Source organism: Rhinopithecus roxellana, chromosome 9 (assembly GCF_007565055.1).
Source record: "Rhinopithecus roxellana isolate Shanxi Qingling chromosome 9, ASM756505v1, whole genome shotgun sequence".
In the NCBI taxonomy this organism is placed as follows: Eukaryota; Metazoa; Chordata; class Mammalia; order Primates; family Cercopithecidae; genus Rhinopithecus; species Rhinopithecus roxellana.
This window is the reverse complement of record NC_044557.1, coordinates 134,305,795-134,321,917: the sequence shown is the minus strand read 5'-3', so window position 1 is coordinate 134,321,917 and position 16,123 is coordinate 134,305,795. Positions and strand designations below refer to the sequence as shown.

General features: G+C 42.2%; 1 protein-coding gene and 1 pseudogene across 2 annotated transcripts in view; one reads left to right on the top strand and one right to left on the bottom strand.

Moving 5' to 3' along the window:
• The window catches only part of VCPIP1 (valosin containing protein interacting protein 1), a 42,257-nt gene that overhangs the window by 11,352 nt on the left and 14,782 nt on the right, over positions 1-16,123 (bottom strand). Inside the window, exon 2 of the mRNA XM_010371585.2 lies at positions 15,153-15,239. Coding sequence (XP_010369887.1) covers positions 15,153-15,239 — 87 coding nt within the window. The remainder of the gene's footprint in view (positions 1-15,152; positions 15,240-16,123) is intronic.
• LOC104668800 lies at positions 12,938-13,475 on the top strand (annotated as a pseudogene). Its single transcript, XR_748890.2, has one exon. The product of XR_748890.2 is annotated as a CDGSH iron-sulfur domain-containing protein 1 pseudogene (transcript).

The following is a 16,123-nucleotide window of genomic DNA, read 5'->3' as shown; positions in this document are numbered from 1 at the left end:
CAACAATTCCATTATTTAAGGCCGGGTATGGTGGCTCACGCCTGTAATCCCAGCACTTTGGGAGGCTGAGGCAGGCGGATCACAAGGTCAGGAGATCGAGACCATCCTGGCTAGCACAGTGAAACCCCATCTCTACTAAAAATACAAAAAAAAATTAGGCTGGTCTGGTGGCAGGCACCCGTAGTCTCAGCTACTCAGGAGGCTGAGGCAGGAGAATGGTGTGAACCCAGGATGTGGAACTTGCAGTGAGCCAAGATCGTGCCACTGCACTCCAGCCAGGGCGACAGAGCGAGACTCCATCTCAAAAACAAAACAAAACAAAACAAAAGTTCCATTACTTATATATGCTAATGATATGTATACTAGTATTTATAGTTACATTATTCTTTACATTAAAAACCTAGAAACTACCCAAAAGCTCATGAGCAGAACAATGAATTGTGTTAAAAACAATACAACAGAATACTATGCAGCAGTGAAAATGAATAACCTATAGTTGAATTCATCAACATAGATGTATCTGAAAAAGTGTTGCTAAACTAAACAAGTTAGCCAGGTATGGGGCTCATGCCTGTAATCTCAGCACTTGGGGAGGCAGAGGCAAATCGACTACTTGAGCCTAAGAGTTCTAGCCTGGGCAACCTAAGGAGACCTCACCTCTACAAAAAATTTTAAAAATTAGCTGGGTGTGGTGGCACATGCCTGTAGTCCCAGCAACTTGGAAGGCTGAGGCAGAAGGATCACTTGAGCCTGGGAGGTTAAGGCTGCAGGGAGCTGTGATCATACCACTGTGCTCCAGCCTGAGAGTAAAATCCCATCTCAAAAAAAAAAAAAAAAGCCAGGCGCAGTGGCTCACACCTGTAATCCCAGCACTTTGGGAGGCCGAGGCGGGTGGATCACAAGGTCAGCAGATCAAGACCATCCTGGCTAACAGAGTGAAACCTCGTCTCTACTAAAAATACAAAAAATTAGCCAGGCACGGTGGCAGGCACCTGTAGTCCCAGCTGTTCAAGTGGCTGAGGCAGGAGAATGGTGTGAACCCAGGAGGCAGAGCTTGCAGTGAGCCGAGATCGCACCACTGCACTCCAGCGTGGGTGACAGAGCAAGACTCTGTCTCACAAAAAAAAAAAAAAGACTGAGATCCGGCCACTGCACTCCAGCCCGGGTGACAGAGTGAGACTCCGTCTCAAAAAAAAAAAAAAAAAAAATCATAGAAGAAGGTATACAGCATAATTCCATTTTTATAAAGTTCACAGGCAAAGCTGAGTATTATATAGTTAAAACTAAATTTGCCATTCATTTCTTCATTTCTCTGTACAAAAACCTGCAAGAAAACTTACTGTATACGTATATATAGTGGGGGACAGGGTCTCACTCTGTCAACCAGGCTGGAGTACAGTGGTGTGATCATGGCTCACTGCAGCCTCCACCTCCTGGGCTCAAGCGATCCTCCCACCTCAGCCTCACCTGCAGTTGAGACTATGGGCACATGCCACCACACCTGGCCAATTTTTGTATTTTTAGTAGAGATAAGGTTTCGTCATGTTGCCCAGGCTGGTCTTGAACCCCTGGGCTCAAGCAATCTGTCCACCTTGGCCTCTCAAAATGCTGGGATTACAGGCATGAGACACCACACCTGGCCAAAAACTTAACTATATTTTAAGCCAATTAATTTTATTCTATTTTTTGTTGTTGGGGTTGGGGGGAATGGAGTCTGCTCTCAGCTCTGTTGCCCAGGCTGGAGTGCAGTGGTGCAATCTCGGCTCACTGCAGCCTCCTCCCCACAGGTTCAAGTGATTCTCATGCCTCAGCCTCCTGAGTAGCTAGGATTAGAGGTGCCTGCCACCATACACAAATAATTTTTGCATTTTTTGTAGAGATAGCGTTTCACCTGTTGGCCAGGTTAGTCTTGAACTCCTGACCTCAAGTGATCTGCCCACCTAGGCCTCCCAAAGTGCTGGGATTATAGGCATGGGCCACCATACCTGGCCTGAGCCAGTTAATTTTAGAATACCTTTCCAAAAATGAAGAACAGAAATAGTAATAGTATAGTTTAGTTATAATGGGCAATACTGTTTTTCAAATGTAGATGTAACCATCTGTATGTTAAGGTGGATTTGTTTTTTTTTTTTTTGAGACGGAGTCTCGCTCTGTCGCCCAGGCTGGAGTGTAGTGGCCAGATCTCAGCTCACTGCAAGCTCCGCCTCCCAGGTTCATGCCATTCTCCTGCCTCAGCCTCCAGAGTAGCTGGGACTACAGGCGCCCGCCACCTCGCCCGGCTAGTTTTTTTTGTATTTTAGTAGAGATGGGGTTTCACCGGGTTAGCCAGGATGGTCTCGATCTCCTGACCTCGTGATCCGCCCGTCTCGGCCTCCCAAAGTGCTGGGATTACAGGCTTGAGCCACCGCGCCCGGACTGTTAAGGTGGATTTGAATAAAATAAGAGAGTTATGTATGTTCCTTTTCTGTTTTTGGAAGATGGAGGTAAACGGCTGAGGTTGAGAGGGGCTTGACATGTTTTGATTCTTTGACCACAGGATGATGATGACAAGGATGATGATGATAATAATAAATGGGAGCTAAATGATGACAACATATGGACACAAACAGGGGAATAACAACACACACTTGGACCTTTCAGAGGGTAGAGGGTGAGAGGAGGGAGAGGATCAGGTGGGTGCTAGGCTAAATATCTGGGTGATGAAATAATCTGTACAACATGTATTCCTGTTTTTCCGCTCAAATGTTGCTTTTTAGCCTGCCCTGCCCCCTTTCCTGTACCCATAAAAACCCCAGCAGACCAGCAGACTGGCAGAGAAGGAGAGAAGAGAAGAAAACAGCTGGATGTAGCTTGACTTCAGAGGGATGGCTTGATGGGGATACTTCAGAGAAGAGTTTGGCCGGGGACAGCTGAACTCCAGGGGAAGACCACCTTTCCACTCCATCCCCTTTACAGCTCCCCACCCCACTGAGAGCCACTTCCACCACTCAATAAAATCCTCCACATTCAGCACCCTTCAATTTGTTCGTGCAACATGATTCTTCCTGGATGCCAGACAAGAACTTGGGTACCAAGAGGGTGGGTGCAAAAGGCTGTCATCCTGACCCTCCACTGAGCTGTTAAACAAACGCTATCAGTGGAGGGAGGGGAAAGCTAAAACAGCACACTGTAACACATGCCCTCTGGGGCCCTGGGGGTCACAGGTACCCCGCTAAACGCTGCTGCAGGGCCGCACAGAGTTCTACTCCTGCCGGTGCCCAGAAGCACTCGTCTAGGCCCCTGTATCTGCTGCCTGTCCCATGAAGGGTTGAGAGCTGCAGGCTGAGTAAGCAAGCGAACCCCTTCACAAGCCCCTCGAAAGGGTAAGGGAACTATCCCGTTTCAACTCCAGAGCTCTAAACTACCTCTTAATGATAAATACCACATGTAACATTCTAAGAAATATGACCACTCTATTGAGATACAGTTCACATACAATTCACCTATTTTAAGTGTATAACCAAATGGTTTGGGATATATATGTAGTTTTTTTGGAGACAGAGTTTCCCTCTATCACCCAGGCTGCAGTGTGGTAGTGCCATCATAGCTTGCTGCGATCTGGGCTCAAGAGATCCTTCCGCCTCAGTCTCCCAAAGTGCTGGGATTACAGGCGTAAGCTACTGTGCATGGCCAGTTTTTAGCGTATTCACAGAGTTGTGGAAGTTTTAGAACAGTTTCATCACCCCAAAAAGAAACCCTGAACCTTAGCAGTCATTCCCTTTACCTCATTCCCAGCCCTAGGGAAGTCACTGATTGACTCTCTGTTTCTCTAAGTTTTCCTATTCTGGATATTTCACTATATGCTCTTCTGTGACTGGCTTCTTTCATATGGCATAATGTTTTCAAGGTTTGTCCATGATGTACTGAGTACCAATACTTTACTACTTTTTATTGCCAAATAATACTTCACTGTATGGCTATACCACATTTTATTTATCCAATCATCAGTTGATGGACATTTTAGTAACTTCCGTTTTAGGCTATGATGAATAATGCACCTACGAACATTTGTGTACAAATTTTTTGTGGACCTATGTTTCCATTTTTCTTGAGTATACACCTAAGAGTAGAACTGCCAGATCATAGAGTAACTCTACATTTAATCTTTTGAGGTACTGCCAGAATTCCCAAGTGGCTGCACCATTTTTACATTCTTACCAGCAGTGTATGAGGGTTCCAATTTCTATACATTCTCGCCTACAATGCTTATTATGTGACTTTTGGACCACAGCCAGACTAGTGAGTATGAAGTATTATACCATCCCATTTTTGTTTTGATTTGCATTCCCCTGATGACTAATGATGCTGAGTATCTTTTCTCGTGTGATTGGCCATTTATATATTTTCTCTGGAGAGAAATCTATTCATATCCTTTGCAGATTTTTAACTGTTATTTGTCTTTTTTGTTTAGTTGTAAGAGTTCTTTATATTCTAGATAAAATCATTCTCAGATATACGGTTTGCAAAAATTTTCTCCCATTCTGTGGGTTGTGTATTTATTTTCTTGATGGTTAATTTGTAGCACAGAAGTTTGCTTTTTATTTACTTTTTTCTCTTCTTATTTATGCTTTTATTTTCATATCTAAGACTATGCCTAATCCAAGGTCAATACATTTTATGCCTATGTTTTCTTCTAAGAGTTTTCTAGTATTAGCAAGTAAACTTCGGTCTTTGATCCATTTTGAATTAATTTTGTATATGGTGTGAGGCAGAGGTCAAACCTGAGATAGACATCAAACTTCAGTATTTTGCATGCTGATATCTAATTGTCTGAGGATCACTTGTTGAAAAGACTATTCTTTTCCCACTGAATTGTCTCAGCACTACACTCAACATTTAAAAAATAATTTCAAACTAGAAACAAAATTATTTTGAAAATAGTAAAGATAGCCATCCCCATGCCACCCTCTTATCCTTCAACCCCCTCCAATACACAAAACACAACTGAAGGAAGTTATCTGCAGTTGCATGGAAGACAGTGCATATTGATCCAGATTACTGGAATCCCCATAATCAATCCTAACTAAATACTAACTTCTAAAAACCACTAATTAGTATCAATATATTTCAGAAAGCAGAAATTAAAAAAGAATTAAAAAAAGAAAACAAAGTAGAATGAAAGATAAAAAGTTGTTTTTTTTTTTTTTTTTTTGAGACAGAGTCTTGCTCTGTCGCCCAGGCTGGAGTGCAGTGGCCGGATCTCAGCTCACTGCAAGCTCCGCCTCCCGGGTTTACGCCATTCTCCTGCCTCAGCCTCCTGAATAGCTGGGACTATAGGCGCCCGCCACCTCGCCTGGCTAGTTTTTTTGTATTTTTTAGTAGAGATGGAGTTTCACCGTGTTAGCCAGGATGGTCTCAATCTCCTGACCTCGTGATCCGCCCGTCTCGGCCTCCCAAAGTGCTGGGATTACAGGCTTGAGCCACCGCGCCCGGCCGAAAGATAAGAAGTTTAAAAGGGATGTAAAAAGGCCAGGCACAGTGGCTCACGCCTGTGATCTCAGCACTTTGAGAGGCCGAGGTGGGCAGATCACCTAAGGTCAGGAGTTCTAGACCAGCCTGGCCAACATGGCGAAATCCCATGTCTACTAAAACACAAAAATTAGCCAGGCATGGTGGCATGTGCCTTTAATCCCAGCTACTCGGGAGGCTGAGGCAGGAGAATCACTTGAACTCGGGAGATGGAGGTTAAAGTGAGCTGAGATTGCGGCACTGCACAAACCTAGGCAACAGAGTGAGACTTTGTCTCAGAAAGAAAGAAAGAAAAAAAAAAAAAAAGATGTTAAAAAAAAGGGAAGGGAAAGGATGCTCAGAGAGAAATTTATAGCTTTAAATGCCTACATTAAAAAAAAAATTTGTAGGCTGGGCATGGTGCCTCATGCCTGTAATCTCAGCACCTTGGCAGGCCAAGGTGGGTAGATCTCTTAAGGCCAGGAGTTCAAGACTAGCCTGGCTAACATGAAGAAACCCCGTCTCTACTAAAAATACAAAAATTAGCTGGGCATAGCGGCGCATGCCTGTGATCCCAGCTACTCAGGAGGCTGAGGCATGAGAATTGCTTGAATCCAGGAGGCAGAGGTTGCAGTAAGCCAAGATCGCACCACTGCACTCCAGCCTCGGCAACAGATTGAGATTCTGTCTCAAAAAATAAAATAAAGAAATGAGAAAAAAAAAAAGAGCAAATTAAACCTAAAGCAAGCATAAGGAAGAAAAAAAAAAACCATAAAAGTAGAAATCAATGAAACTGAAATCAGAAAAATAACAAACAAACAAAAAAAACCCTATGAATCCAAACGTTTCTTTTTTTCTTTTTTGAGACGGAGTCTCGCTCTGTCGCCCAGGCTGGAGTGCAGTGGCCGGATCTCAGCTCACTGCAAGATCCGCCTCCCGGGTTCACGCCATTCTCCTGCCTCAGCCTCCTGAGTAGCTGGGACTACAGGCGCCCGCCACCTCGCCCGGCTAGTGTTTTGTATTTTTCACTAGAGACGGGGTTTCACTGTGTTACCCAGGATGCTGTCGATCTCCTGACCTCGTGATCCGCCCGTCTCGGCCTCCCAAAGTGCTGGGATTACAGGCTTGAGCCACCGCGCCCGGCCTCAAACATTTCTTTGAAAAGATCAACAGCCAGACGGGACAGCCAAAAATAAAAAAAAAAAAAAAAAAAAAAAAAGAGGCACAAGTTGCCAAGATCAGAAATAAAAGAACTACAGATTCTACAGACATTAAAAGGACAACAATAGGGGAATATTAGAAACAAGTTTATGCCAACACAGTTGATAACTTGGATGAAGTGCGCAGATTTCTTGAAAGACAAAACTAACAAAGCTTACTCAAGAAGAAATAGACAATTTTAAGAGTATTCTATTAAAGAAATTAAATTTGTAGTTAAAAAACTGCCCAGTAAAGAAAACTCCAAGCAAAGATGGCTTCACTGGTGAATTCTACCAGTTAAAATAAAACTATTATAAAATCTACCAGAAAACAGAAGAGAAGAGGAGGCAAAGCTTCTCAATGCTATTTTATAAAGCCAACATTACCCTGATTAAACAGTCATTACAAGAAAACTACAGATAATTATCCTTCCTAAACACAAAAACATTCAACAAAATAATAGCAAATTAAATCCAGCAAGTAAAGTTGGTTCAACATTCAAAAAAATCAATGTAATTCACACTATCAACAAACCGAAAGAGAAAAACCATATGATCATCTTGATACATGTAGGAAAAGAGCATCTGACAAAACTCAACATCCACTCATAATATAAACTCGCAACAAACCCAGGAATAGAAAGAAATGTCCTCAATCAATCCTCAGTCTTACAAAAGGTATCTCTGAAAAACCTGCAAGCTGAATGCTTCCAAGATACGGAAAAAGGAAATAATGTCTACTCTTACTATTCCTACTCAACACTGAACTGAAGGTCCAAGCCATTGCTAATAAAATTGTCTTTTATTTCCAAAAGACATGATGATCTATATAGACAAGGATCTGCTAAAAGTTGCTAAAATATGTGAGTTTAGCAAGGTCACACATGGGGTACAAGGGCAATCAAGGGCAATGTTAAAAAAAAAAAAAAAAAATTTAGGCCAGGTGCAGTAAAAAAAACAATTTTAGGCCAGGTTCACAACTGTAATCCTAGCACTTTGGGAGGCCGAGGCGGGCAGATTACTTTGAGCTCAGGAGTTTGAGACCAGGCTGGGCAATATAGTGAAACCCTGTCTCTACAAAAAATACAAAAATTAGCCAGGTGTGGTGGCCCATGCCTGTGGTCCCAGCTACTTGGGAGGCTGAGGCTGGAGAATCGCTTGAGCCCAGTTGGTGGTGGGGCACCAGTGGTGGGGGTTGCAGTGAGCTAAGACTGTGCCATTGCACTCCAGCCTGGGCAACAGAGTGAGACCCTGTATCTAAGAAAAGGAAAAAAAGAGGCCAGGCATGGTGGCTCATGCCTGTAATCCCAGCACTTTGGGAGACTGAGGCAGGCAGATCATGAGGTCAGGAGTTGGAGACCAGCTTGGCCAACATAGTGAAACCCCATCTCTAATAAAAATAAAAAAATTAGCTGGGCATTGTTGTGTGCACTTGTAGTCTCAGCTACTTGGGAAGCTGAGGCAGGAGAATCGCTTGAACTCAGGAGGCGGAGGTTGTGCTGAGCCAAGATCGTGCCACTGCACTCCAGCCTGGGCAACAGAGCAAGACTCCATCTCAAAAAACAAAACAAAAGATAAAGAAAAAGCAAGCCAATTTTATTTCTATGTACTAGAAATGAACAATAGGAAATTTGACATTTGTAGAAGCATCTTTTACAGTATCATCCAAAAAACAAGTATTCATGGTGTAAATCTAACAAACTATGTGCCAGACCTATATGCTGTAAACTATAAAATTTTGATGAGAGATATTAAAGACTTAAATCAATGAAGAAATATAACATTTTTGCATTTTTGGTCAGGCACAGTGGCTCATGCCTGTAATCTCAGAACTTTGGGAAGCTGAGGCAGGAGATGGCTTGAGTCCAGGAGTTCAAGACTAGCCTGGGCAATATGGCAAAATCCTGTCTCTACAAAAAAACACAAAAATTGGCAGGGCATGGTGGTGCACACCTGTAGTCCCTGCTACTCAGGAGGCCGAGACGGGAGATCAACTGAGTCAGGATGGTCAACGATGCAGTAAGCTGTGATTGTGTCACTGCACTCCAACCCAGGTAACAAAGTGGGACCCTGTCTCAATAAAACCAAATACAAGAAATACAACATCTTCATGAATCAAAAGACTCAATGTTGTCAAGATATCAACCATCCCCAATTTGATCTATACAGATACTCCTCAACTTACAATGGGTTACAGCCAGATAAACTCACAGTCAAAATGCATTTTTTTTTAGACAGTCTTGCTCTGTCACCCAGGCTGGAGTGCCAGCGGTGTGATCTCAGCTCACTGCAACCTCTGCCTCCTGGGTTCAAGGGATTCTCCTGCCTCAGCCTCCCAAATAGCTGGGATTACAGCACATGCCACTGCACCTGGCTAATTTTTGTATTTTTAGTAGAGACGGGGTTTCACCATGTTGGCCAGGCTGGTCTCAAACTCTTGACCTCAAGTGATCCGCTTGCCTCGGCCTCCCAAAGTGCTGGGATAACAGGCCACTGCACCTGGCCCAAAATGCATTTAATACCCTGATAAACCCATCATAAAGTCAAAAAATCCTAAATCAGGCACGGCCTGTATATTTAATGCAATCACAATAAAAATCCCAGCAGACTCTTTCTGAAGAAATCAAGCGGATTCTAAAATTTATATAGATAGGCCAGGCGCACTGGCTCACACCTGTAATCCCAATAATTTGGGAGGCTGAGGAAGGCAGATCACTTGAAGTCAGGAGTTTGAGATCAGCCTGACCAACATAGTGAAACTTTGTCTCTACAAAAATAACAAAAATTAGCCAGGTGTGGTGGTATACGCCTGTAATCCCAGCTACTCAGGAGGCTGGGACAGGGAAGAATTGCTTGAACCCAGGAGATGGAGGTTGTAGTGACCTGAGATGGTACTCCATCCAACCTGGGTGATGGAGTGAGACTCCATCTCAAAAAAATAAATAAATACAGGAGTTCGACACCAGCCTGGCCAACATGGTGAAACTCCATCTCTACTAAAAACACAAAAAATTAGCCGGGTGTGGTAGTGTGCACCTGTAATCCGAGCTACTTGGGAAGCTGAGACAGGAGAATCGCTTGAACCTGGGAGGCAAAGGTTGCAGTGAGCCAAGATCGCACCACTGCACTCCAGCCTAGGCGAAAGAGGAAGACTCTGTCTCAAAAATAAATAAATAAGTAAATTAAATAAATAAATAGGCCAGGCGTGGTGGCTCACGCCTATAATCCCAGCACTTTGGAAGGCCAAGGCAGATGGATCATGAGGTCAGGAGTTCAAGACCAGCCTAGCCAAGTTGGTGAAACTACAAAAATTAGCCAGGCGCGGTGGCAGGCGTCTGTAATCCCAGCTAGTTGGGACGCTGAGGCAGGAGAATGGCTTGAACCTGGGAGGCAGAGGTTGCAGTGAGCCAAGACTGCAACACTGCACTCCAGTCTGGGTGACAGAGTAAGACTTCGTCTCAAAAAAAGAAGCAGGTAAGTAAGTAAATAAATAAATAAATAAAATAAAATTTATATGGATAAACAAAGGACTCAGAACACCCAAAACAATTCTGAAAAAGAAAAAAAGATGGAGGACTCACACTGATTTCAAGAATAACTATAAGATATAATAATCAGGATGCTGTACTGGAAAAAGGAGAGACATAGATCAACAAAACAGAAAAGAGATTCTAGAAATACTAATAGAACCACACATACAGTCAGTTGATTTAAGAAAAAGTAATTTCACTGAGGTATACTGTGCATATCACATAATTCATCCTTTTCAGGTGTATGACTCATGGGCAACTGATTTTTGACAAATATATCAAAATAATCCAATGGATAACATAAAGCCTTTTCAACAAATGGTGCTGGAACAACTGGGCATCCATACATTAAAAAATGAACCTTGACCCATACCCTGCGACATATTAAAAAATCAACTTGAAATGGATCATAAACCTAAATACAAAACCTAAAACTATAAACTCCTAGAAGAAAACACAATTGATCCTCCCACCTCAGCCTCCTGAGTAGCTGGAACCACAGGCACACATCACCACGCCCAACTATTTTTCATATTTTTAGTAGGGACAGGGTTTCATCATGTTTCCCAGTCTGGTCTTGAACTCCTGAGCTCACACAATCCGCTCACCTTGGCCTCCCAAAGTGCTGGGAATACAGGTGTGAGCCACAGTACCTGGCCAGTTACAGGTCTTTTAAAATGTGACACATCTATATCATGGACTACTACTCAGCAACAAAAAGGAATAAAATCTAGTTAGTTATTCGAAGTGTTTTTAAAAAACGAAGGAATAAACTAATACATGCAACAAGGCAGATCTCAAAAGCATATTAAAACATAAATAGGCACATTTTTTTCTGTATAGGGCAACATTTGTGCACCATATGATTTCTTTCACAAGTATTCAACTCTGCCACTGTAATGTGAAAGCAGCCATAAACAACATGTAAATGTAAGTTTGACTGTGCTTCAATAAAACTGTCTATCTATAATCTATCTGATCTAATCTAATTGATAATTTATCTAATCTATCTAATCCATCATCCACCCATCCACTACCTATCTAATCTATCATCTATCTGATCTATCTAATCCATCATGTATGTATCTAATCTGTCTACTCTATTATCTATCTATCTATCTATCTATCTATCTATCTATCTATCTATCTATCCATCCATCCATCCATCCATCCATCCATCCATCCTCACCCTGTCACCCAGGCTGGAGTGCAGAGGCATGATCTTGGCTCACTGCAACCTCCGCCTCCTGGGTTCAAGCAATTCTCAGGTCCCAGCCTCCTAAGTAGCTGGGACTACAGTCGTGCACCACCACACCCAGCTAATTTTTTTGTATTTTTTGAAGAGATGAGGTTTTACCATGTTGGCCAGGCTGGTCTCACACTCCTAGCCTCAAGTGACCTGCCCAACTCGGCCTCCCAAAGTGCTGGAATTACAGGCGTGAGCCACTGTGCTCAGTCCCAGTAAAACTTTTAAGTATTCAGCCAGGTACAGCGGTTCACGCCTGTAATTCCACCACTTTGGGAGGCTGATGCAGGAAGATCACCTGAGCTCAGGAATCCGAGACAAGCCTAGGCAACATAGTGAGACATTGTCTCTACAAAAAATTTTTTAAAAATTAGTAGGGCATGATGGCGCATGCCTATAGTCCCAGCTACTCAGTAGGGTGAGGGATGAGGATCACTTGAGCCCAGAGGATTGGGGCTGGAGGCTGCAGTGAGTCACGATCATACCACTGCACTCCAGCCTGGGCAATAGAGCAAGACCCTGTCTCAAAACTAATAATAATAATAATAATAATAATAATAAATTATATAAACAAGCAGCAGGTTGGGTGCAGAGGCTCATGCTTGTAATCTGTCGCTTGTAATCATAGCACTTTGGGAGGTCGAGGCGGGAGGATTACTCGAGCTCAGGAGTTCAAGACCAGCCTGGGCAACATGGCAAAACCCCATCTCAACTAAAAATACAAAAAATTAGCTGGGCATGGTGGCAAATGGCTGTGGTCCCGGCTACTTGGGAGGCTGAGCTGGGAGGATCACTTAAGCCCATGAGGTCAAGGCTGCAGTGATCCATAACTGGGCCACTGCACTCTAGTCCAGGAGACAGAGTGAGACCCTGTCTCTAAAACAAAAAAACAGGCAGCAGATTTGAGATGGCCCCACAGGCCACAGTTTGCCAATTCCTGTGCTAAATTAAAGATGCCAGACACAAAAGGTCACACTATAGGATTCCATTTACATGGTAATATGAAAAAGGCAAACATATAGGGGCAGAATCAAATGAATGGTTGCCAGGGCCTGGGATTGAGGACAGTTCACTACAAAGAGGCACAAGAAAACTTTTTGGAGTGATGGAAATATTCTGTATCTTGATTACAGTAGGTGGTGTTATATGCTATATATATATGTTTGTCAAAATTCATATACAGTATACAAAATTTGTATACTTGTAAGTCTGAAAAGGATGAATTTTACTGTTTGTAAATTATGCCTCAATAATCCTGTCTTAAAAGAAAAAACAAGGCATTTTTTGGTCTCTAAAGAAAAACCAAGAGAAGAAAACATTTTTTAGAAAATTATCAACATTAATTATTGAGAAAATTCAAACACTGACTGGATATTTGGTGACATTAAAAAAAATTGTTCTTTTTTTAGGCTGTAATAATTTTTCTTTTTTAAAGAGTTCTTATCTTTAGAAATACATATTGAAGTTCGGGCGCCATGAGTCTGACTTCCAGTTTCAGCGTACGAGTTGAATGGATCGCAGCAGTTACCATTGCTGCTGGGACAGCTGCAATTGGTTATCTAGCTTACAAAAGATTTTATGTTAAAGATCATCGAAATAAAGCTATGATAAACCTTCACATCCAGAAAGACAACCCCAAGATAGTACATGCTTTTGACATGGAGGATTTGGGAGATAAAGCTGTATACTGCTGTTGTTGGAGGTCCAAAAAGTTCCCATTCTGTGATGGGGCTCACACAAAACATAACGAAGAGACTGGAGACAACGTGGGCCCTCTGATCATCAAGAAAAAAGAAACTTAAATGGACACTTTTGATGCTGCAAATCAGCTTGTCGTGAAGTTACCTGATTGTTTAATTAGAATGACTACCACCTCTGTCTAATTCACCTTCGCTGGGTTCTAAATGTGGTATATTGCAAACTGCAGCTTTCACATTCATGGCATTTGTCTTGATGAAACATCATGGTGTACATTTGTTTAAACAAAAAAAAAAAAAAAAAAGGAAAAACCAACCTCGTGGCCTGTGGGTTATTTTGGTCTTGTAAGGATCCGTTTCTTTAAAATATTGGCATATAGAGTTGTATCTTACATAGAATATAGTTGTATCTTGAAGTCAACATATTAAATTATTCTCAAAATTAAAAAAAAAAAAAGAAATACATATTGAAGTTCGAAGGAGAAAATGAGAAGGAAAAAAAGGAAATATGTACCAATGTACTTACAGGTGAAATTATAGTGTATCTGAGATCTACTTGAAAATAGTCCAATTAAAAAGGGGACAGAGATGTACTAATCATTATTGAGGCTGGATAGTAGGTAAACGGGGGTTCATTATATTATTCTTGCTACTTTTGTATATGTTTGAATATTTCTACAACAACCAAGTTGGAAGGAAAAAAAAGTGTATGAGGAAGAGATGAAAACAACAAAACAGATTATGCAGTTAACGTCTACAATGGCCAGGTAGGTGAAATATATAAGCCACAGCGGTAAGTCTGGGGCCGAAAGCATTAACATAAAATCTTTGAAAACAATGTGTGAAGTCCAAACACATGGCCTGGCAACCTCTCTCTTAAGACCACTCTGAAGATACAGACATACACTTGTACACAAGTCTGTCTTTACAAACAATGTATGTACAATGTGAAAGAAGCTAAATGTATAATGAGCTGTATCCTAGAACTTAGAAAGCAATCAGATATATGCTAAACATGGCCAAACATAATACCACCACCACAAATATTATCTGGTTCTTGAATACTAGCATTATAAACAAATCTGCTTCTAATTTCACAATTTGTCTTTAGTTGTTAAGAATCGTACACATGGCTAGGCGTGGTGGCTCACACCCGTAATCCCAACACTTTGGGAGGCAGAAGCGGGCAGATCACCTGAGGTCAGTAGCTCGAGACCAGCCTAGCCAACATGGTGAAACCCTGTCTCTACTAAAAAAAACACACAAAATTAGCCAGGCATGGTGGCAGGCGCCTGTAAGCCCAGCTACTCAGGAGGCTAAGGCAAGAGAATTGCTTGAACCCCCGAGGTGGAGGCTGCAGTGAGCCAAGAGCGTGCCATCACACTCCAGCCTGGGGAACAAGAGCAAGACTTCATCTAAAAAACAAAAAAAAAAAAAGAATCATACACATGGCCGGGCACAGTGGCTCACGCCGGTAATCTCAACACTTTGGGAGGCCGAGGCGGGCAGATCACCTGAGGTCGGGAGTTCAAAACCAGTTTAACCAAATGGAGAAACCCCATCTCTACTAAAAATACAAAATTAGCCAGGTGTGGTAGCACATGCCTGTAATCCCAGGCACTCGGGAAGCTGAGGCAGGAGAATCGCTTGAACCCAGGAGGCAGAGGTTGCAGTGAGCCAAAATCACGCCATTGCACTCCAGCCTGGGCAACAAGAATGAAACTCCATCTCAAAAAAAAAAGAATCATACACCCATACACATAATTTAAATGAGAAAAGAATAGCAACAAAGTGATAGATTTTTAGTAATACTAGCAGAAAACATAGCTGACCATGTCAGGGTAATAATCCATTTTAACTAGGCAAACTCCTAAAGAATATAAACCTAAAATTAACTTTGAAAATATTTTAGTGGAAAACTACATGAACTTTCTTAATCTTAAAATAGCTTCAGTAGAGCTATTATTTAAGAATAAAATCAAATTAACTATACCCATGGTTTTCTTCATAATACTGTAGAATACACCACCCTGCTGAAACATGTGAGGAAGTCCCTTTGCATAAGACCATACATCTTCTCCTGTAAGACAAAAACAGATACAGTATTAGCAACAAACAAAAGAGTTCCATCCCGGGCTGCTTTAGTAAAGATTAGCCTAGAATAAACATCAAGGCAGAGCTCCTAAATGAGTGAAACAGCCTGATACGCCATAGAGAGATGATACTGAGTGACAGGATTGTGGCATACTAGAAAATGCATGGCCTATCTAACTGTGCCAGTCACTGACAAGGGCTGTCATGGAAGAGTGCATGCCTAGTGTTTCAAGACCATATGGCTTTTCAAGAGAAACCCAAAATTCAAGTTTGTAATATGAATTCTCCCAATTTTAAAATGTAGAAACTAATTAAAAAGTGTCTTTAAAACTGCATGAGTCAATAAATATGGTGGCTCATGCCTGTAACCCCAGTACTTTGGGGGGCTGTGGATAGCCTGAGTTCAGGAGTTCCAATACCAGCTTTGGCAACATGACGAAACTCTATCTCTACCAAAAAGAGAAATAAATAAATAGCCGGACATGGTGGCATGTGCCTGTCATCCCAGCTACTTAGAGGGCTGAAGCGGTGGAGTGGCCAGGGGAAACCCCTTGTGCACAGGAGGTCAAGGCTGCAGGGAGCAGTGTTTGCATCACTGCACTCTACTCTGGGTGACAAAGTGAGACCCTGCTTCAAAAAAGAAGAAACAAAACCACGAGTCAAGGTAGTCAATATTATGATGAACAAAATAGATCTGAAGACTCAATCCAGCTCAAAGGAAACTAGTCTGTAAACTCTGTACTAGAACAGATAAGATTATTAAAAGATATTTTTGGGCCAGGCACGGTGGCTCACTCACGCCTGTAATCCCTCACTTTGGGAGACCGAGGTGGGCAGATCACCTGAGGTCTGGAGTTCGAGACCAGCCTG